Source organism: Loxodonta africana, chromosome 7, assembly GCF_030014295.1.
Source record: "Loxodonta africana isolate mLoxAfr1 chromosome 7, mLoxAfr1.hap2, whole genome shotgun sequence".
Lineage (NCBI taxonomy): Eukaryota > Metazoa > Chordata > Mammalia > Proboscidea > Elephantidae > Loxodonta > Loxodonta africana.
The window spans coordinates 52,874,484-52,898,727 of NC_087348.1; the positions used below are offsets into that span (position 1 = coordinate 52,874,484).

Below are 24,244 nucleotides of genomic sequence, written 5' to 3' on the forward strand. Positions count from 1 at the left end.
TCCACCCTCATACCAAAACTGAAAACCAAACCCATCACGCTCGAGTTGATTCTGACTCATAGCGACTCTATAAGACAGAGTAGAACTGCCCCCATAGGGTTTTGAAGGCTGTAATCTTTACAGAAGCTGACTGCCACATCTTTCACCTGCAGAGTAGCTGGTGGATTTGAACTGCTGACCTTTTGGTTAGCAGCCAAGCACTTTAACCAGTTGCTGTCAAGTCAGTTCCAGCTCACGGTAGCCCCATGTGTGTCAGAGTAGAACTGTGCTCCATAGGGTTTTCAATGGCTGACTTTTTGGAAGTATATCACCTGATCTTTCTCCTGAGGCACCCTGGGTGGACTTGAATCTCCAATCTGTTGGTTAGTAGACGAGTGCTTAACTGTTTGCACCACCCAGGGACTCCATTGCTCTCATCGCACCTGCTGATTCCTTTCCCAGCATTTATCACAATCTGAGTTATGTTATTAGGTATTTACTTTTTTATTGCCGTTGCTCCCACCTGAGTATTAGCTCCACAAGGGTAGAGACATGTTTCTATTTTGTGGATCATTATATTCCCAGGATGAAGCACAGTATCTGTCCCATCATAGGATCCCAGGGAATATTTGCTGAATGTTGTAGAGAGACTGCAATTGTTCCATGGACATTATGGGACCTTATTTCACTATCAAACATCGTGCTGACTTTTGAGAGGATCAGGGATCTAATGAGATTTAATGGAATCTAATATTTGAGTTAGAATCGACTCGACAGCTATGGGTTTGGTTTGGTTTTGATAGGATTTCTTTTCCGCAAAGCTGCTGCTATAGTGGAAAATTAGGTTGCGACTTAACTTTGCAAGATCCCTGAGATAAGCCAAAAACAAAAGAAAAGTGAAGGAAAAGAGCCAAACCATCAAGTGAATGAATCCGAGAATGTGGAGTCGCAAGTGTAATAGGGTTGAAAAGTAAGAACAGTTTAACCCAAAGAATTGAAATGTGGCCAGACCTTTCTAGCAAGGGATTGACTTTATAAGCTTTGCAAGGATTTGAATAGAAGTGGTTAGAGTTCTCAGCTGTGGAGAATTATGTTACACTCTGCAAAAATACCTTTTTTCCTACCAGTGTACCTACCTCCTAGTGTCTCGTTAAGATAATGCAAAGGAGTTTATTTAAAAAATAAAAATAGTCTTTTTCAGAGAAGCTTGACTTGGCATTTGCAGCATATACAACTCAATGATCCTGGTCTTAGTGCTCTGAGGAGGATAATCCCAGTGAAAAACAAAGCGTTTGTTTTGTGCACTGGAACGCAGGTATTTCAGAAATATGCAGACATGAAGTGCTGTGGTTGAGATGAGCCCACAAATTATAAGAAGATATCAATCTAGAAAACCTCTTGCTCAGAACTTGGTATTTGGTATAAAAAGGGGTGCTATATTGACTAAAAGAACCCTGATTGCTCAGTGGTTAAGCTCTTGGCTGCTATCCAAAAGGTTGGAGGTTCGAACCCATCAGCTGCTCCACGGGAGAAAGATGTGGCAGTCTGCTTCCATAAAGATTATAGCCCTTAGAAACCTTAATGGGCAGTTCTGCTCCACCCTATATCCTGTAGTGTTGCTATGAGTTGGAATTGACTCTATGGCAGTGGGAATGAGTATATTGACTGAGAGTAAGCAAATGTAGCCCCTTAGCTACTGATGGAAAAATAAGTAAAAAAAGGGGGATGTTGGCGTCATAAAAGATCTTTACCATCGGGTTTCATCAAGGGCGCCTTAGTAATAGTGTTAGAGACAGAAGAAAAGTTTGGAAGGACAGTAGTGCCTGGATCCAGAGTGGTCATTCCTATCATCTTAAGTTACTCTCTGATTCAGGTTCACAGTTAAGGGCCTGAAGAATGGCTAAGCATATGCCATTTATGAATCGAACAAAAGAAAATACCTTAAGCTATAATGTTGTTGTTTGCCATTGAGTTGATTCCAATTCATGACAACTCCATGTATGTACAGTAGAACTGCTCCATAAACTTTTCAAGACTGTGACCTTTTGGAAGCAGATTGCCAGGCCTGTTTCCCAAGACGCCTCTGGATGAGTTTCAACTGCCAACCTTTCAGCTAGTAGTCGAGCACTTAACTTTTTATGCCATCCTTAAACTACAATAAACCCATTGCCGTTGAGTTGATTCCAACTCATAGCAGCTCTATAGGACAGAAGAGAACTACCCCATAGGGTTTTCAAGGCTGTGATCTTTATAGGGGCTGCCTGCCACATCTCTCTCCCATGGAGTAGCTGGTGGGCTCCAACAGCTGACCTTTGGGTTAGCATCCAAGAGCTTAATCACTGTGCCACGAGGGCTTTTCTTAAACTATAGTAAATCAAAAATAAATAAATAAACCAAACCTGTTGCCATCGAGTAAAAAGGAGCAGGACAAAGTATTCCAACAACAAATTTGGAGCATCCCTAATGACTGTGAGGAACCCTGGTGGTGCAATGATTAAGAGCTCAGCTTCTAACCAAAAGGTTAGCAGTTTGAGTCCACCAGCCGTTCCTTGGAAACCATATGGGGCAGTTCTCCTCTATCCTATAGGGTTGCTATGAGTTGGAATCATTTCAACGGCAACGGGTTTGGTTTTGGTTTTGTAATGACTATATATGAAAATTAGTAACCATATGCCCTGGGTATATTGGATGGTACTTGCAGGTAGTGGTGGATTGAATTTAGGAAATCAGAAAATGTAGTTGTAGTCACAGATTTCAGGAAAAGCCTCTTGGTTTCTCTGAACTTTGGTTTCCTAATCCGTAAAGTGAGTTATTAAAACTGTCCCCAATTCAAAAATCTCTGTGTGATATCAGTGAGGAGAGGATTATCAGTCTGCGAAATCAGGAGTTTTGCATTACGACTAGCTCATTGGCTGACCTTATGGGGTTTTAGTTTCCCATTCCATAGAAGGAATGATTCTGATCTCTGAGTGATCTCCTAGGCTGGAATTCTGTGAGCCTGGAATTAGAGAATGAGAGGTCAGGAGCACCCAACTGCCCCCTGATCTTCTGTTGGAAGCAAAAGGAAAGAGCCCAGCCCTCAAATAAATTAGTGTGGATTCTTTCATGTGACCCAGTGGCTTGGGAGCCTGAGAAGATACACACATCTGTTTGGTCCAGGCAGTAGGCTCATTTATGAAGAGTGGCCTCTGCAAAGCCAGCTGTCAAAACAGCAGTGATTTGCTTAGGAGGCCTAGGGGTGAAAACCTTCAGAAGAAGAGATACAACCAAGAAATACAGGCATCTTCCTCAAATAATGAATGGCTATTCCATTAACTCCATCTATTGATTATCTTGTCAGAACTACCAAATCCTGGAAACAAAGGCTGGAAAAAATCTTTAAATGAGTAAGGCTAACCATGGAGCAATAGTAATTCCCTTGTCTTTTGAGATTGCCACACATTATTTGTGTGATGTGTGTGGTTCATTCACTCATTTATTTGTCCATTCAGTTGTAAACTCATTCAACAAAATATTGAGCCCTTACTACAGGCAGGCCGATCTGTGCCCCCATCTGACTCTCCCAACCAAAAAAAAAGCCCCCTTGTAATAGATATATTTTTTCAATAGCAAATGAATAGTATACCTTGTGATGTATGTAATCGGTGACACACAAACAGAATTTGTAACACATTATGGCCACCTAGAGTCCAAAATTGAGGTATTAGCTGCTTATATCCACATGATTTTTAGCTGGGATATAATTATTTCTTCATTCATTTGATTAATTATTTAAGCCTGCTGGAAATGCAGGAATGAATAGAATACAGTCTGAACTCCCCCCACCCCCTGGGTCCCATAATCAAGTGGGGGAGGGAGAGACAGCTCTATAGACAAATTCCCATTCTATGAACTGCAAGCACTTGGTAAGGTCAGAGCCCAAGGTATGAGCGGAGGAGTGGCTGGCAGTGACCAGATCACAGAGCCCTACACTCCATGCCAGGGAATTTAGCCTTTTGTCCTGTAGGTTATAATAGAAAACCTGGGAGGGTATTACAGTGCGTGAATGTGTAAGTGCGTGGAGGGAGTGTATATGATTAGATTTGTGTTTGTGTTTCTATAGAATCACCCCACCTTTAGTGTGTAGGATAGATTAAAGCAGACGCTGCCTTATAGGAAGGGAAGCAAAAGGTGTTAGAAATGAATGCCATGTCTTGGGACGTGGTTATGTAAGAGAGAGAAACAGACATGCATGTGAGCCAACAGTTGAAGGATAAGGCAGTGTGTGTGTGTTCACCTGACTTCGATGTCCAAAACAGGGACCACAGAATAAAGACCCCCTCTGCTCTTTTGTTTGTTAGTTTCACTGTCTTGCTTGTAACGATGTTCAACAGACTGAGTGTGGTGTCCAACTGTGGCCTGATTGCCTGGATTCCTTAAAATATTTAATTGAATTATTTAAGGGAGAGTTTTTTTTTTTCTGCTCTTTTGTTTGTTAGTTTCACTGTCTTGCTTGTAACGATGTTCAACAGACTGAGTGTGGTGTCCAACTGTGGCCTGATTGCCTGGATTCCTTAAAATATTTAATTGAATTATTTAAGGGAGAGTTTTAAAGAATATTTTATGCTTCAGGCATACTGCTGATGGGAAAACTTGGTATGTTAGTTACCTACTACTCCTGTAACAGAGATACCACACGTGGGTGACTTTAAAGATCAGAAATGTATTTTCTCACAGTTCTGGAGGCTAAAAGTCCAAATTGGGGTTTTAGCCCTGTTGATTCCTTCCATGTTGGTAGCCCCGGGTGTTCTTTGGTTCCTTGGCGATCCTCACATGGCATCTGTCTTACCTTGTGTGTGCATGCCTTTGTGTCGGATCTACTCTTTTTATGACTCAGAAGCGATTAGATTTAGAACCACCCTACTCAGTGTTGCTATGAGTTGAAATCCACTTGACAGCAATGAAATAATGACAGCAATAACAAAGAAAACCTTATTTCCAAATAGTATTACATCCACAAGTATTAAAAAAAAACATACCAAACCCATTGCTGTTGAGTGGATTCCAACTCATAGTGACTGTATAGGACAGAGTAGAACTGCCTCATAGGGTTCCAAGGCAGTAATCTTTATGGAAGCAAACTACCACATCTTTCTTCTGCGAAGCAGCTGGTGGATTTGAACCGCTTACCTTTCGGTTAACAGCCAAGCACTTTCACTGCTGTGCCACCAGGGCTCCTTTCCACAGGTATAGGGCTTAGTATTCCAACACACATTTTGGGAGGGCACAGTTCAATCCATAACACATAGATTAAGGAAGACACAGTGTGGATTTATTTCTTGAGCTGTCGTTTTAAGATGTAGGAAGCTAGCTAACCAGAAAACCCACTACTGTCAAATTCCGATTCATAGCGACCCTATAGGTCAGAGTAGAACTGCCCCATATGGTTTCCAAAGAGTGCCTGGTGGATTCGAACCTCTGACCTTTTGGTTAGCAGCCGTAGCCCTTAACCACTACGCCACCAGGGTTTCTGGGGGCTAGTTAGATCCCTAGAAATTAGAAAACTATGGATAAGGAATGAAAATGTGGAAAGTCTAATAGACTGCCAGTTCCACATCCTGGAATCTTGGGTCCTGAGGGACGTTCAGATGTCCTTTCATCCTGAGAAATTATACTGCACAGTTGGTGCTACTTCGTCCCAGAGGGGAAGCTTGTGGATGGCATCAGGTCACAATGCTATTCCCGAGGTTAAAGATTGGAGACCGTTGAAACTGGTGTTCCATTGGAACCAAAACATTATCCGCAGAGGACCTCGTTACATCACACCCACCAAAAAGCCTTCATCGTAGCTTCTGATTAACTGGAGTCCTCTTTAATAGCAAACATTTGCCAGTTGATGGGGAAAAGCAAAAATAAGAGAAGAAATTAATGTGGTTTCCATTCCCCCATCTCATCGTTGTCACTACTGAGCCAAATAATCTTCCTTGAGAGGTTTCTTTTGAAATTTTATTCCTGAAATGCATCATTAAAATTTTGAGTTATAAAATGGGAAAAGTCAATTTTATTGGACCCTAAATATTGCTCCGTGAGGATTCCTGTCCAGAGTACAAATTATTAAAAGTGACATAGAATGTGTGTGCAAGGTAATATCTACTTTCGTAGGCTCTTCTCTAAACTTCGAGGTATTCCGTAGGGTAGATTAGATTATACAGTGAGTGGGGACCCTGAAAAGAAAATGGAATTGTGTATTGATGCCTTCAGAAATATTTGATGGCAATAAAATATTCCTTGAAATTCCCTTCAGAGGGGAGAAAATGGAGTTTGTTTTCAGTAATTGCATTTTGTAGCACTTGCTCTCACACTTTCCAATATAAGCCAATTGGAACCTCTGATTTGGTTTTGCTTATTGGCAAAAAGCACCATGTAAATTGATCTGTGATGCATTTAAAGAAGATGCTTTGAAAGTTTGGAAATTGAGATGGCTTTTTCTTATTAGATTTCAAGAGTATTAGGGTTCATTTCTATATTTTAGTCTAATGTAATATTAGCTGAATATGTTCTTTTTCAATTTAGTTTTAATCAAGTTCTAGAAGACCATTTTCATCTAGCCCCAGTGGCGCTGTTAAGGCAGAGATTTTATTTCCACTGTCAACCCTCTATTCTGGCTTCTGCAGCACAGTCCCTTGGAATAGCTGCACGCTGAAATCTTGTATTCAGCTCCCCGAACGTCTCAGCATGCAAAAATAATAGTAGTTATTGCAAAAAGATTTGGTGTTCCTATTTGAGGGGTTAATGGGAGGGATCCAGCAAGCCCTTAAAATTGCTATTTCTTTTCAAGAATATGGCCTTTATGCCTTGTGTTATTTTTATTTAATTTGATCTTCACCATACTTAATGGTTCAAAATGCAAACGCATAGTACTTGCATTTGTTCTTCTAATTATGCAGTAGAATAATTGCTACTTATTTTATAATTGTTGCTGGAAGGAACACCTTTTTCTCAGTTGCTTTGTAAAAGCTTTGTAAGGGAAAAACAACATATTTTTCAGCTCACCATAGATATCGGTCAACAGCTATTAGTTTATTACGGTTATTTATTGAACACTCTTTTCAGGTGCCAGAAAGTAGGGGATGGATGGGCTCCTTATTCCAAAGGAAGTTACAATGCAAAACAGAAAACAGGATAAAAATATAAATAATAATAATCACCCCTTATATGTCAGGTATTGTATTAGGTTCTTGACTGATCTCATTTAATCATCATATCCACTCTGTAAGGTGTTGTTGCTGTCCTTAGGTACTGTTGAGTAGGTTCTGACTTGTAGCAACCCTGTGTAGAACAGAACAAAACACTGCCTGGTCCTACGCCATCCTCACCATTGTTGCTATGAGCCCATTCTTGGCAGCCACTATGTCAATCCATCTCGTAAGGGTCTTCCTCTTTTTTGCTGACCCTCTGTCTTACTCTGTAAGGTAGGTTGTGTGATTATCTTCCTTTTTCTGATGAGTAATATGAAGGTTAAATTACGTGGTTTGGGTTTAGCTTCACAGCTAATAAGTGACAGACCCAAGAACCTGATTCCAAATCTGTCTGACTCCAAAGCCCAGGCCCTTTCCATTATGCGGTGTAATTCCTATATTCACATCAGCTTGAATGATATATACACAGATGATCAAAATGAGACTTGATGTTGTCTTTACTAATTCTTCTTGTGACTCTCCAGTGGAACCTAGATTTGGATCCACTTTTCAGAAGCTTGAGAAAGTAAATTGGAGGATCCCAGGGAGATGGTTTGGTTGTTCAGACAAAATTTGTTTTGTGTGGTATAAATCTTTCTCAGTAAGCTGAGGGGCCTATTTGTAAGGAAGAAATTGCACAAAATAAACAGTGGAAAAGATCTTCATCTTAGCTTTTGATTGTCTAAATTCTTTGCCATTGAGTCAATTCTGATTTATAGTGACCCCACAGGGCAGACCCATAGAGTTTCCAAAGCTGTAATCTTTCGGAAGCAGACTGCCACATCTTTCTTCTTAGAAGCAGCTGATAAGTTCAAGTATCCGACCTTTAGGTTAGCAGCCGAACGCTTAACCACTGCTCCACCAGGGCTCCTTTGTCTAATTGTCTAGTCAGATGGTAATGCTGGGGTGAAACTGGAGTTGTACTTCAGTGGACAGTTATCACCACAGCTTCACATTTAGAACATGCCATGTTGGCCTGGGTGGCAACTTAAACACAGCTGGGAAAGAAGGAAAATAGTGCCATTTGTTTTTACTATCTCTTGGTTGTCTTTAAAACTGTATGAGTATGCAAGTGTGAGTATGTATGTGTGTGTGTGTATAAGTCACAAAAAATTATACTAGAATAATGTGATTGAAATATGAATGTCTACCAACAAAGGGACTGCTGAGCAACAGTCACACCTCTCAGCTGTTTTCACTGTCATTGAGGATCACGGGTGTATCCTGGTCCCTTGGGTTCACGCCTCTTAGTGATGTTACCTGCCAGCATTGCAGTGTATATGATGACTACTCTTGTCCAGAGGGGGTCTGCTTTCCTGGAAGGGTGGGTGCACATCTGTCTCCTTTGTGTGAACTAAGGCTGATAATACCTCCTGGCGCCTGGGAATTCTTTTTATGGAGGAGGTTGAAGAAAAGGGAATATTTCAACTGTGCCTTCTTCTCGCACTAGCTCTCATGCCTGCAATGGACCACTGGGCTTTCACTCAGCATTTCCTTTCTTTCTCCTGGGTTTCCGGCTCAGCCCTGATATTATTGTAATATAGTTTTCTGTGTTTAATATTTCTTAGACTTGGTTTCCCATTGCAAGCATGGAAGAAACCCTAATGCATGAGTTTCAGAGGAGAAGGTAGCAGTCTGAACCTGCTGTGTGGCTCCATCAGCAAGTGTGAGTATTAACGTTAGAGCTGTCAGGACTTGTGAAAATTAATGGAGCCTGACGGGGGACAGAGTGAGGTCAGAATCTGAGCTTGCCCTGACTGAATGTTTCTGGTGGCTTCACAGCCGAGGCAAGTGAGTGCAAACTGTGGAGCCAGGGGATTTCTGGAAGTCCAGTCATTCATTTAGCGAGGAGGCAGTGGGCACCAACCAAGTGTCTAGCACAGTCCTAGGTGCTGGGGGTATAGCAGGAAACAGTGGGCCCTGTTCACTCATAACTAGAGGAGCTCCTTCCTTTCTCCAGGAGGAATTCTGTCCTTCTCCGCTATCTGCCCTCAGTAATCACCAAGGAAGGAATTCAGATGATAAGTCTCCTTAGCCCATCCCAGAGCCTCATAGTTCTCCAATCCTCATAGCCATCGGTATTATTCTTGCAGAATTTTCTGCTTGACCAATTTTCATAGCCCCGGTTATTCTTTTCAGTCCTCTGTGGAATAGAGGGACTTCAAGAGTTTGAACATTTTCCTTCTTCCTGCTGGAGTCACAATATTAAAAATATAATTTTAAACAGGAAAAATTTCCTTCTTCTCTCCACCTTGGGGGTATAACAAGGTACCTTCATAACATTGGCATTGGAGAGGAGTCTTATGAAACAGACCCCTGGCACTGCCACATGCAGGCTGGAGGCTTCAGAAAATGTGATTGAATTGTAATCTCTTTCTTTCCTTTAAAAACAGTCCCATGACAATTGGCTGGGCTATGTATCTGTTTTAACCTTTTTAATCCCAGAAAGTTTTTTGTTTTGTTTTATTTTTCCCTAGTACATTGACATGGGGAAGTGAGCCTGAAGGTTGTACCTGTGAGTTTTCCTGGGCATCTGGGGGCCATGGCAGGTTCTCCCTCTGCTCTGTCACCTCTCTGTTGGTTTGCCTCCTGCTACATAATGAGCTTTATTTAAGGTGAATGTTATGCCACAGACATTTTGTTTCCTTGTATATTTTCAAAGTCTGTAATAAAAGTCTGCCATACTGTATGTCCAGAGTTTGATAAGGAAGGAAAGATGACCTTGACACCGTTGCTGTGTGTTTGTTTTAAAATGATTATAGATTTGTATCAGACATGTGCCTATCTGAAGATGTTGAACTTTTCCGGATAGGCTGTTCTCTCTACGAACTCATATAAGAGTACCACAATCTGATTCTACGAAGGAATGGGGGATATTTTAGATGAGTAGGCAACACTCTTTAAGAGAAACAGAATCTGGGTATTATCTGTTACAGGCTGTCTTATTGACTTGTGAACAGGAGACCAGTCCTGGCACTTTTTGATATTCAATAAGTATTAGAAGAAATGGGTATCTGAACGATAGAGGAGGAAAGAAGTGTGTTCAGAGTACACGTTTTGCAAGATTAGGATCATCTCAACAGAGGGGACTATGTTTGCACTGTGTACAGGTGGAAGGCCTCATTGGCCCATCCACCATCGCCTCTAGATCCAGTTGTCTTATGGTCCTAATAATACTTTTGTTAGCTTGAGGGACACATTAGACCATGGCAGTCTCTGCTTTCAGAAAATCAAAGTTCTCTTTTTCATCTTCAGAAGGTGGCATTGTGCTGGGCCCCAGGATGTAATCCAGTTTATGAATAAACTAACAATTTCTTGGATTGCAGTTGATAAGGCTAATAATAATGACAACACAGCTAATGTTTATTGAGTGATATGAAGAGTCAGAAACTATACAGGTTCTTTATGTAGAATATTTTGTTTAATCCTTATCAAACCTAGGGGGTGGTACTATTACTATTTCCCTCCTCCCCATTTGTATTTGAGGAAACTCTGGTTTAAAGGAACCCTGGTGGCACAGTGGTTAAGAACTTGACTACTAACGGAAAGATTGGCAAGTCAAATCCACCAGCTGCTCCTTGGAAATCCTGTGGGGTCATTCTTCCCCACCTATAGGGTCACTATGAGTCAAAATTGACTCAAAGACAATGGGTTTGGTGGTTTAGTTGGAGGTTAGTTGGCTTGACCAGATTTGGGGGGAGAAAATAGGACATTTCATGAGGGCTTTAAACTTGGAGGAAAATTTGACATCGGCTTAAATCTTCACATAGCCCAAAGAGATCAGCTCAGCTTCTGGAATGGTGTCACCAGAGAGAACCCTCCAAAGGAAGCTCTCCATCAAAGGGCAAATCTTGCTGAGGTTCATTCATTCCTTCATTTATTCAACAAATATTAATTGTGTGCCTGCCATTTGGAAGGTATCGAACTGGGTGCTTTCAATCCAGCAAGGAACCACAAGCCACAATCCATGCCTCCAAGGATCTTCTAGTCTATGGGGAGACAAGTCACGTGCAAAAAGCTAAACTAGCTTGTATTAATTGTTTGTTCTATACCATGAATGTATCTTTGACATCTTCATCTCATTTGTCTTCAACACAGCCTATAAAGATAGGTACTATTACTATCCCTATTTTCAAGTGTTCTTTAAAGAACGTAAGTAATCTGTTCAAGGTCATTGTCTTAGTTTGCTAGTGCTATAATAGAAATACCACAAGTGGGAGGCTTTAAAGAACCGAAATTTACTTTCTCACAGTTCTGGAGGCTAAAGTCCAAATCAGGGTCTTGGTCGTCTTGAAACTGTCTCCTAGTTTCTGGTGACTGCCCGCAATCCTTGGCCTTCCTTTGCTTGTAGATGGGTCCTCAAATGGCGCCTGTCTTCCCCCTGTATGTGTGCCTGTGTCTTTTCTGCCTTTTTTTTTTTTTTTTTAAACAAGATAGCTCTCATAAGTGATCACCCTGTTCTGGCACAACCTCATTAATATAACAAAGGAAAACTCGTATTTCCAAACAGCGTTGTATTTACAGGTACAGAGGTTAGGACGTCCACATATATTTTTAGTGGACATAATTCAGTCCATAACAGTCATACAGCTAATACATGGTGAAGCCTGCAGTCTCTGATATTAACACTATGCTGCCTGTATAGTTCAAATTGTAATAATTAAAAAATTGGATAATGAAAAATAGAAATGTGAGAAGTATGATAAATTATTAAACAAAGTCGTTGGTAGTAAAGATGAAGGGAGAGAATGTAATGGAATAAACTGAAAATGAGATGGGATGAAAAGAGAGTTGAAGAAGAGGAGGAGAGAAGAAAGAAAATATCAGAGAGGGAGGAGGAAAACTTGGAGAGTATGAGGTTCATAACCAAGAGGATAGATACTTTCAAGGATGGGGATGTCAGTGGAGGTACGAATTGTGAAAAAGCCTTGACTCGTTAAAACCTGTTGCCATTCAGTTGATTCCAACTCACAGTGACCCTATCGGACAGAGTAGAACTGCCCTATTGGGTTTCCAAGAAGTGGCTGGTGGATTCAAACTGCGACCTTTTGGTTAGCAGCTGAGCTCTTAAGCACTGTGCCACCAGGGCTCCTTGAGTCATTAGGAGGTTATTATTGACCTTCAAGGGGAAATTTTGGAAGAGAATAGACACAGAAGCCAGGTTGCGTTGGGTAGGTTAGGAGTAACCATTTGTCTGTAAGTTGCTAAATCCATTAATACACTAGTCCATCTGTCAACACAAATGTGGTAAGTGGGCCAGGTGTGAGAAGTAATAGGGAATGGTGGGGTCTGTGGGAGACTGGAGATCAATGTCACCTGATCTTCTGATTTTTCCAAAAGAAGCTAGGAATCCAACATTTTTTTCATGAGATAGCTTCTGATTTCTAAGTGCTAGTTAAATATATATTTTAAAAACAAAACACAATTGAGGGCTAACCATAATACATCAGTGGGCTGAATTTAGCTTGCAGGGTGCTGGCTTGTGGACTCCTCTTTGCAGAGCTTTAGAAGTCAGATGAGGAAGTATTTTAAAGAAGGAGCAAGTCAGGAAATGTTTAGGATTTTGCACGTGTATGAGAGAGAGAGAGAGAAGCATTCGTTGTTTTCTTGGCGTGGATAAATACTGGGTAGAGAGAGAAACTCATTTGGAATCTAAGGAAGAGACATCATGGGGGGTGGGGCAAAATATCAGAGAGGAAAAGTCTGAAAGAGGAAGCTGCCAGCAGGAAGTAGGAGGAATGGGAGTAAGAGGGCAGCCATTAGAAGGAAAGACAAGAAGATGCTGACAGATGGAGTGACTGAAAAGTGAAGAAGAAGTGAAGAGATCCTAGTGAGTTAACCACTTGCCATTGAGTCGACTTCAATTCATGTTGACCCCATATGTGTCGGTGTAGCCCTGCACTCCATAGGGTTTTCAGTGGCCCATTTTTCAGAAGTAGATCACCAGGCCTTTCTTTCGAGGTACTTTTGGGTGGACTTGAACCTCCAACCTTTCAAGTACCTGTGGATAGACTACACATCGCATGCCCAGTGAGGGGCTAGAGGGAGCCTGGGAGCTAGAGAGGAACCTGGAAAGTTTTACAATGACTGCTTTGAGAAATGGGTGGTGACAGGGTGTGGAATAATTCGAACTGTTGAGTAACAGTGAGGACCCAGACAACTTTCATTATCCTTTAGTTTTTAAGTGAGCATCTATTCATGTGACACCACTAAGTTTAAAAGATGCAGACTAGAATAAGACTCAGCTGCTACCTGCAGGAGCTGTGATGGTCTCACAGTCTGTGGCTCTAACCTGAGCAGATGGACTGGTTTCCCGCGTTTCATTCACTTACACATTACCATCGTCACTTTGGTGTATCTGTGAATTAATGCTACTATTATTTGCTCAGTTTTTATCTTTAAATCACCTCATTTATTATTTTATATCTGGAAATAGAAAAGTGAAATTTTGTATCATTACTTACACTGCTATATTGTATTTTTCCAAATGGGCTTTTTAAGCCATTCAAAAGTATTTGACATTTGATCAAAAATTCATCCCCATTCCACTAAAATAGTCTTGTATATCACCAGTAAATTATATACTGTGTCATGGGAAAGGAAGAACTGGATAGTTGGCAGAGTTCCTTAGGACATTCAGAGCAGAGACTTTTTCATGTTAGAATAATTATACATGGCCTTGCTGTTTTATTCCAGCAGGTCAGCTTGGGTGGCCTCATCTGAATAAAATGGATAAAGCTGGACACCTCTGTCTGATAGTGATGAAATGATGCTATTTGAATACCAAGAAGTTTGAGTCTTGATTACAGAGGCTCCCAAACTAATCTAGTCTGGAAAACAAAAACAAAAACACACAAAAAACTAAAATGCCATCAAGTAACAGGAGATTTGTCAGCTGCCCTGCTTACACTTTTCGTATAAAACATAAGGTTGGCAGATTATAGATGAAAGGTCAGTCAGCAAAAAAGAAAATATGCCAGACAATTTTATAACTTAGGTAACAGGCTAGAAGGTAGACAGTGCTCTTGGATTCTCAGAAAGGCATGAATTTGCTGGTAATATGTAAGTATCACTGTTTCTGAGGCTATTCACTTGGGTAGCTACTTCTTTATTTAAAAAAAAAAAAAAAAATTTCTGAGTCTCCAAAATTTGATTTAAAAGACACTGAAGAGGACTGTCTTCCGGAGCAGCATTTACTTTGCAGTTTTTTTTTTTTTTTAAATTGGTCTGAGGGGGAAAGAAGTGTACTTCCTTTGCCCTGTCTCCCAGTCTCCTTCATGCCTTTTCTCAACCAGAGTTCTAAAATGAAGTAGAGAAGCCGAGTCTTGCTAGAGCAATGATGCATAATGAAAGGATTTAGAGTGAGTCCATCATATGAATGATTAAAGGCAACTGGGTAACTACAGTATGGTTTATAAAGTAGACTCTTTCAAAGAGCGCACACAGGTAGGACCTGCCTTGAAACAGATTACAGTCCAAGAAAATGTTATAGCCCATTATGGTTTTGGGAGCACTGGGGAAACTGGAGGTATAATATCAGGTCATGGGGTCACAGGAGAGCCCTGGTGATGCAGTGGTTAAGAGCTACAGCTGCTAACTGAAAGGTTGGCAGTTCGAATCCACCAGTCGCTCCTTGGAAACCCTACATGGCAGTTCTACTCTGTCCTATGGGGCTGTTATAAGTCAAAATCAACTCAACAGCAACAGCTTTTGGGGAATCATGATGTCAGAGTTGTGAGGCACCCCAGAAATTTCCAACGTATGCAGTGCTGGGATTTCACAACTTTGTTAATAATATGTTTCACCTGCAATATAGTGCAAGGAGTTGTGCAAAATATCATCACCATTCCACCCCAGTAGCTTGCAACATACATCACACTCCCTATTGCCTTATGCTAGTGGAGATTATAAAACCAAACCAAACGAAACTGAGTGCCGTTGAGTTGATTCCGACTCATAGTGACCCTATAGGACAGAGTAGAGTTGCCCCATAGAGTTTCCAAGGAGATCCTGGGAGATTCAAACTGCCAACCCTTTGGTTAGCAGCCGTAGTACTTAACTACTACGCCACCAGGGTTTCCAGTGAAGATTATTAACTCTCATCAATATGCATTTGAGGGAGGGTTCCTATTTTCCCTGAGCCTCACAGCCTTGCCATTAACAGGCCAAAGCAGTGTCACACAGCATTGTGAGCTAGTAGTCAAGGAGACCCATTTTGTCATATTGAAGTGTGGCCATAGCATTTTTTATTGCAGCGGTGTTTCCTCTCAGACTGCTCTCATCTCTCTCCTAAGATTCCCCATCAGTGCACATGCCGTATGTGTGATTTTGATACCAACTTTATAAACCTAAAGATTAAAAGCGAAAGAAGATCAGTAACCTTACAAGACATCCTCTGACAGTCTTAAACACCACCTCAGTATTAAGCAGATAAATTGGCAATGTGCTGCTGAGATTTTGAGGAATTTTGATATTTGGTCATTCACAGTGTCATCTTTGCTGTTTGCATTGCTGAAATCCAAGTGGATCAATGACAAAACTTGGATGCCAAAAAAAAAAAAAGATTTTCGCCATTAAGCTTCATTAGTTAAATCATGAACTCTGCTTTGCTGGTAAGGACCAGTTCTTACAAGTGTATCCAATTTCCTGCTAGTGATAACTTTAATTCTTCCTGGAACAGCAGGAAACATTAATTTTCCATTAGATCCAGGAGTCTCCAGAAGCAGGAATTAGAGGCACCATTGTCCCTACCCCCCGTTCCCCCCCAAAATAAAATAAGCAGTTGCCTAGCAAGAAAGCTTGAGGGATGAGTAGTGACAGGAGTAGAGAAGAGGGCATTAATTTCGGGATGGGGACAACTGCCCGGCACTATCTCCCTTTGGATTTTGGTTCTTCTAACACATGAGTTATTAATATGTATGATCTGTACTTTATTCAAATGTTATAAATCTATGCAGAAGTCTGGTGTTTGGGTTTTCCTTTATAGCTTTCATTCTTCTTCCCAGAATTATCTCATTTTGATCGGGAAACTTTTGCATAAAAAGCTTACATTGAGAACTCCTATTTCCATACCATAAATATTAAAAGAGGGTTAAGCTTTACAGTTGCTTCTCCCATCCCGATGGGAGGAAAGTTAGCCTGCTAATCAGAGACCATTAATAATATTCCCTTTATTCATAAGCCATCAGGTAAACTTAAAATTAGCCTTGCGATCTGAAATTACACTCTGTGGTTCCTTTCATATATGTATATTGTGGAATACTTGGCTATGCCACGTCTTTTGCATGAAGGATAAACTAAAAATCTAGCGGTTGTCTGAGTTGTTAAGAATAGTTGGTTGGCTTATTTCTTCAGGACCAAAGCAATTTCAGACCTTGTCTAAACGACCGTGATTAAAGTGTTTTTTCCTGGATGTAATTATGAAGTGTGGATTCATCATGGTGTGGATTCATCACTGTGAATCTGTAGCATACAGAAGAGGGAAATGGAACTAGAAAACTTAATGTCTTCTCAGCCTCTTAGCTTCTTAGCAGCATTCTACCTCCTATGTGTTATCATTTTTTTAGCATAAAGGGAGTAGTCATAAATTTTGTTTCACGTGGAAACCCAGAGGAATGCGTGAGCTATTTCATTTCATTTGCAGCCAGCTAATCGTGTTGTACTTGGTGATGGGAAATGAATGTGCTAATTATGCTCTTTTTTTCTTCTTTCAGGAAACCTGCCATATGAATATAAAATAGTGATTGCTGGGAATCATGAACTGACATTTGATAAGGAATTCATGGCAGACCTTGTTAAACAGGACTACTACCGTTTTCCCTCTGTGTCCAAATTGAAACCAGAGGACTTTGACAATGTTCAATCCCTCCTGACAAACAGTATTTACTTGCAAGATTCGGAGGTAACAGTGAAGGGGTTCAGGATATACGGGGCACCGTGGTAAGTGTTAATTCAAACATTTTCCTTTGTCTTTTTTTTTTTTTCTTCCAGCTCTGCAGTAAGGAAGGCAACTTAAATGGAAAATGATTAGGGTAGAAAGGAACCTTATTGCTATATTTTCCAGTAACCTGTATGGTCTGACACTGCTGCAAAACATAGAGTCTGTTGTTTTCATTGTAATAAAGATTCCATTAGGTAAGACCAACGCAAGTAGGGGTTTGATGGGTATGTATATGTTTATGTGACAGGGGCTGTGTGCCTGTCTATGTGACACAGAAGAATTTGGGGGAAGGTGACCATGCTAACCCTTCACACAGACTCAGCCTTAGGTAACTCATTTCCTTTTCATTTTCTACTTAGATCAGGGTTTCGCAAATCTTGCCACATATCAGAATCCAGAATCACTGGAGCAGCTCTGTAGAAATACAGGTTTCCAAGTCCCATCACCAGAGACTCCAATTGTTCTTCCTGAGATGGAACCCAACAATTTGTATTTTTTAAAGTTCCCCCGATGAGGCCGATGCACGGGCAGTTTAGAAGTTACTGGTTGAGGACCCAGTGCTGACATTCTCAGAACTGAGCTCTAGAAAACTTGATGCAGGAGCGTATCTTTTGGGGCCAGAGAGGAAGCCTTGTAATCTTGCTTGGCTCTATCACTTGTCAGTAGTCTGATTTTGAAGAAGTTACTTCATTAAGCCTAAACCTCAGTTTCTGCATTTCTAAGATGATGAAAATAATACCAACATCAGAAGGTTATGATGAGGATCAAATTAGGTGAAGTTTGTAAAGGATTTGAGAGTACCTGGTAGGTTGCTTAGGATGAGCATGATCATGTTTCTTGTCTTGGATCTGCCACTAAGCATTTTTGTGAACTTGGCCAAGTCACTTAGCCTCAAGACCCACTTTCTTTATCTGTAAAATGGGAGTGTTAGACCAGAAGACCCTCAATATCAGAGGGCTCTCTGTATATACAGAGCTGAAGAACTAACTTTTACTCACTCAGTCTGGAAAAGAATCCCAGCTCTGCCCTGGGAGAAGTGGATAGGGCTTGAGAAAGACACACAGAGTGAATTCTGATTGGGCACCTCACTCATCAGTTTGGTTTGGCCCGTCTCATATTCTAGGGAGTTGAGATATTCTCTTATTTTTTCTGTCCTTACCGGTTGGTATCCAGAAAGACCGGTGAGTGGGTACAGGGGGTGTGTTTCTGTTTAAAATCAACTGGACAATGATTGTGAACCCTTAATTGGGTGCCTGTTATATGCCAGGCACTGTTCTAAGTCTTTTATGTCTATTAGCTCATTTAGTCCTCAAAATACTTTAAGGAGATAGGAACTATTCTGATTTCCTTTTGACAGATGAGGAAACTCAGGCACCGAGAGGTTAAGTAACTGCCTAAGAATCACACAGTGGATAGGGGTAGCATCATCATTGGAACCTAGAAAGTCTGACTCCAGAGTGCGTGGTCTGACTGAGGAGTGGTGGTGGTGAGATAACTGGTGGTTACAATCTTCAGATCTAGTTTTCATCCAGCTCTTTGAAGGTACATCAATTTAGTTTTTCTATGCGGAAGGTGGTATAGAGGCTAAGAGAATAAACAGCAAAAAAGATTCCTGTCAAACTGTTACCTGAAAACTGTTTTCAGGGTTATGTAGGATGTTGATATTAGCATTTCTGGGTAAAGGGTGGGGGAGAAAGAGCATTTCCAGTGTCACAGCCCAGCTGTTGATGAAGAGGCAGTAGTTGAGGAATGACTTTTGATTGGCAGGGAAGCTCTATATGTGAGTTAAGATCTTTTTTTTTTTTTCCCGAAAACCATAAAATGATTTTTGAAAAATCTTCGAAGGGCATGGAATATTTATGGCTGTTCCTGTCCAAGCAGGACTTTCAGAGATCCCTCGATTTTAATCGTTGCTGCAATGATGGCAGCGAAGAAACTTCCTCCTTTATCTGAGCAGATTCTGGCCTATTTAGAGCAGAGGTTTAGCTAAACCAGATTATAGCTGTGATGATGGGACAGGGGGTGATTTGGGGTCCTGAGGTAGATCTTGCAGCATCTTAAGAATACATGTGATGTGATGGCACGTGACCCATTTATATAAAAAAAAAGACCCATTTATAGGCTGGTACAAACTGTACACATAGTTTGTATCTGAACTTGATTGGGGGACATTCTGTAATTTTTTAATTTTAATATTGGAAAGGATGGTAAAGTCAAGAGAATAGGCAGCATTAACAAGCCTTCTCAAATGTTTATCCTGAAATTGTTTTTACAGATGTCGTTCCAATCTCACTGTGAAGGTATTTTGTTAAAATTAATATTCCCCAGGCTGATGCTAATCTGAACATTGATTTAGGAATGTCTACATTAGCATTCCTGTGAGGGAGGACAGTATTTCCCAGGTCTACCCCTTTGGCACTCCTGAACCTTGAATGAGCTTCTTAACCTCTCCATGCCTCTATTTTCTCATCTGCAAAACTGGGAATGACAGCACTAATTCCCTCACAGGGCTGTTGTGAGGATTAAATGTATTAATGTATCAACAGCATGTGAAATGAGTTCCTAGCAGGGAGTAAGCTCTTGAAAAGTGTTAACTATTAGTACTAGTAGTACAGGTGTTTGCAACCTCCATTATTACTTTGTCAACCTTCAGGATGGAGTGGGTTCTAGTTCTGCCTCTGCTGATTGGGGGACACTAGGCAAGTCACTTAAATTCTGCCACAATATCTTTTGTGCAACAGGGTGATTAAGGTCTGACCTAGGCTCCTTCATATGCCACTCATTTAAATAGCCACCAATGTTCACATCTTCAAAGGGCATCCATATTTGTGAGCCTGAGTCACTATGAGTCGGAATCGACTCGACAGCACTGGGTTTGCTGGGTTTTTGATTTTTTAATGTCTTGCAGAATTTTTTAACCTTGGTCAAGATTAGAGACTGACTAGAAGTAAAATTTGAGAGAACTGATACCATTGTTACCACTTTTGTCCTTTCATAAATTCGGGTTGTCCTAATAATAATAAATTTACCCGTGTGTGAATGTCTGCTTGTTAACCCAGTAGATCTTGCAACACCAAAATAATGTAAACTAAGTTTGATTTCCATGTTTTTCTGATGACTTTTCTTGGGGAAATACTAAGCGCTGATTTGTTGATATTGCTAGTAGTTTTAATTTAAAAACAGATCAAAGGAAGAGCTCTGATACTAAGGATTTCCATCCCATCAAACCTTTCTCAAAATTAATTGCCAGCATACCAGGAAAATAGCTCTAAAACTCATATATTTAAAAAAAATATGGATTGTGACTTGGTTTAACTACAGAAAAGAAATATTGGTCCATGTTCATTACATGTTTATAACTTGTAGTAGCACTGAAAGCTTTCCAAAGACCAGGGAGAATTAAAGTGGAGTCTCTTAATCTATGATGTAGCAGAAATTTTGTATGTGGAAAATAACTTATAACCCACCAGAGCATTCATGTGTATCTGCCATTGGAGTGTACTAGGGTATTTATTAGGCCCCCAAGGAAGAGGATTGAATGTCGTTTGACGGATCTGGAAAAATTAAGTGGCATAAACTGGAAGGGTTGTACGTAGGATGCCATATCCTGGAAGGGGTAGGGCTCTCTTAGAAGAAGGACATGAGTTGAGTTCCCCAGGGAACCCCTGTCTCTCACCACCACCACTACCAGTTGCCATTGAGCCAATTCCAAATCTTGGCGGCTTCTGCTCGTGGACTTTTCAATGGCCGGTTTTTTCAGAAGTAGATCTCCAGGCCTTTCTTCCAAGGTGCATCTGGGTGAACTTGAACCACCATCTTTTGGTTAGTAGCTGAGTGAGCACTTAATCATTTGTACCACCCTGGGACTTTAGCCCTGTTCAGGAGGCCTTAAAGTAGGTTTTATGGGTTCTGCCATATTCCTTTACCCTCTTGTTCTTCCAAGAATCTTGAAGAAAGGAATCAGGCATGGTGTATTGTCGTCTTTGAGTCACAGTTCAGTCCAGCAACAGCTTTGTGTAACTTCTGCTTTTGTCATTTTTTTTTTCTCCCTCTTTAGGGGGCAGAAGACAAGGTTCTTGTGTTGCCAGGCAGTTAGGTCAGCCTTGGACTTGGATTTTACAGACAGGAAAGCTTATAGATTTCTTGGATCCCTGGCACTGGTTCTCATCTACCAAGATGGTTCCTGTTTTCCTTCCTCTTTGTGACCCACTGTCAGCTCTGTAATGTCTTTTCCAAAGGTTGAGTACGGTTCGAAAGAGGAGGAAAAATTCTCATCTGTCAAATATTAGCCACTTTGGTAACTGCTGGTTGGGCCTGGGTAGAAGGGAGCTGGGAGTTTGAAATCATCTTTGCATTTTCGGTTACCTAGAACTGGACTGGACCTTTCTTCCAGGCACCTCTGGGTGCCAGCATCTTAGTGCATACGTTTATCAGGCAGATTGACTTGTGGGACTAGGCATTTAAAAATTGACTAGCTTTTTTTTTTTTTTTTTTTTCTGATTTCCACTGCTCTTTTGATACTAAGATGCTGTGCAGAAAAGAAATCCAAGTACTAATTGATCAGCAGCCAAACTGCAAGAAGCTGGAGCAGAGCAGTTGTATTGTTCAGCAATAGCCTGCACCTTGTTCTCCTCCTGAACAAAAATACAGAGCTGGTCTCCCATGGCTTTTAATGAATACAAGTGGGGCCGTCCGATGTCCCGGAATTTGATCTCTATGCTGACCATGGGGTCAGGAACAAAGAGAGCACTTTTTCACGTTAGAGTGGACCCAGGTGTAATTTGTCGGATTTAGTAACTGCGCAGGAAGTGCCTTAACTTCTGCAGCAGGAAAATTAGATTGAGCCTAGGAAGCGTAATTCTAAAATGGCTGAAATAGCAAGAGAAAGCCCATTGAGTTGCATTTTCAAAGGGAGCGTGAACACGATTTTTTTCCCACCTCCCTTCCCTTCATTTTGTGTCATAAACTTGTTGAGTTCATTCATTCATTTAATGTCATCTTCTCAGCATTTTTCATTGTAGGAGTTAGGTGTTGATTCCACTCTCGGCAGCATTTATAATTGTGTTTGCGCACAAATAGCTACAAGGTTGTTCACGTTTCCTCGTTCTGATCAGCGCAATAGTACTTTATGTTTACTCTGTCAGAAAAGCTTCAGATGTTTTTATTTCCAATTATAAGTTTTGTAATGCATCATGTATTTTGCTGACAGTCTTCAAGTTCTTGAAACGGCGAACAAATTAACAGCAGATATTGAGCGAGAGGATTAGAAAACCAATTGGCAGCTTGTATGTTAGGATTCAGATATGGGGATGGGTGGAATGGGCTCATTTATTTTATTTTCACAGTCATACTTGTAATTAACTTGGGCCAAAAAAAACAAACAAACAAAAAGAAAGAAGCATTTCCATATTCAGCAGAAAAGTCCTTTAGAGCTAAAGAATGAGACTCTACAAACAATACTGGTTCTGTACCACATTTTCGGGGATTCCAGCTTTTATTCAGGAGGGTTCAAAAAGGTATTGGCAGAGAAAAACGTCTTGTGTCTGTGTGTTAAACAAATATGCACTCTGCTTTGACATGACTCTGTTTAAAGACCCAGGCTAACATTTCATTTTTCTTGGCACTAGGCCCATAGACTCTCCCATTGTGAAACCTGTGGCTGTCCTGCCTGGTCTAGAGTTACAGGGCTCTGTTTACGTTTTTGCCTGTTTCAGAATGCAGCTGACTGCTTTTAAAGCCGAATAGGATCAGATACACTTCTGGCTTAACAACTGCCCTGTTTATTTGAAAAAGGAGAAAGCAAAAGCGATCACTGAGCTTCCTACCTCCCATTGATAACCGTCAGTAAATACCATTTTGAAAACCTGTTTCCGCCGAGCTTGTTGTGTTGGATCCAGCTTGTACCTTTACACCAGCTTCAACCAAACGGAATTTTTCCAGCTTGCTGTGGTGCCTTTGTCTGATGTGTTGGTGGTAATTGTAAAGAAAGGGCTTAGAAACGTTTTTTGCATGCATTCAATTATGCTTAGTACCAGCCATTGGCATCATTTAAATTTTGGTCTGCGTATTCTGAGAGATCAACTCAATTAACGAACAAAAATAATAAACATACATTTGGATTGTACGTTTCGTTCAGAGAATTTTCACGTCTTAATTCTTTTGGGCCTTACAACAATTCTTTAAAAGAAACGGGGTATGTATTAATAATAATTTAAAAATAGCCGACATGTACAAGTGCATATATGTTGGGCACTGCTCAGTAATGCCTTCTTTTGACAGAGGAGACCAAGACAGTGAGAGAATAATTGCTCATGGGTTTTTTTTTTTTTTATGGAGTTAGTTTGGGGGAGAACTAGGACTAGAATCTGGGATTCCCAGTTCTCTGTCTTTGCTGGGTTCCTTCGATTATGTCAGGATATCCTAGTAACCACACTTATCCCTCTGCTCCTTGACATGAGGGAACTCGAGAAGTAGCCACTTCTCAGCTTAGAAGACTTGGCTATTTCCATCTAGTTGCAAAAAGAGCATACAGAAATTCAAGCTGTCAGGATGAAGCGGGGAAGAGTGCTTGTATTGGGGGAAAATGGGAATGTTGAGGTAACGGAGAGAAGGAATGATCCAGCATCTTTTGCTTGGTGTGCTGCAGAGACTTGGGTTTGAAAAATGAAAAATCTGCATATCAGTGTGCGGTAAGACCGTGGATCTGCTTGGTCCTGACCTTCTGTTCCATAGTGACAGTTTCCTTTTTCTTTGCACATCCATCAGGGGGCAAGTGTTGGTTGCATGTGGCTTTTTCCTTCTGAAGCACCGTGAAATAGCTGAGAGAGCAGCCCTGGGCATATGCACCAAGAAGGAAGTATTGGCAGTGTGCCCTGCTGAAGTTAGGTCTGGCATGGGCCCACCTACCATGTTACAGAGAAGAACTGGGCCTTCCCATTGAGTCATGGCTGGCTGGCTGCTGGGTGTTCTCTCATTTTCTCCTGTGACTCTAACAGCTTCCTTCTTTGTGACCCAGAGTTGGTGCTGGTGAATAGAAGAATATTATAAAGTGGCTGTAAGCTGCATGAGGGCAGGGACCCTGTTTGATTTCTCCTCTGTGCATGCCCTA

General features: G+C 41.0%; 1 protein-coding gene across 1 annotated transcript in view; it reads left to right on the top strand.

The window, feature by feature from the left end:
- MPPED2 (metallophosphoesterase domain containing 2) overlaps positions 1-24,244 on the top strand; it is a 200,103-nt gene that overhangs the window by 88,556 nt on the left and 87,303 nt on the right. Inside the window, exon 4 of the mRNA XM_010592165.2 lies at positions 16,910-17,135. Within this exon, the coding sequence (XP_010590467.1) occupies positions 16,910-17,135 (226 nt within the window). The remainder of the gene's footprint in view (positions 1-16,909; positions 17,136-24,244) is intronic.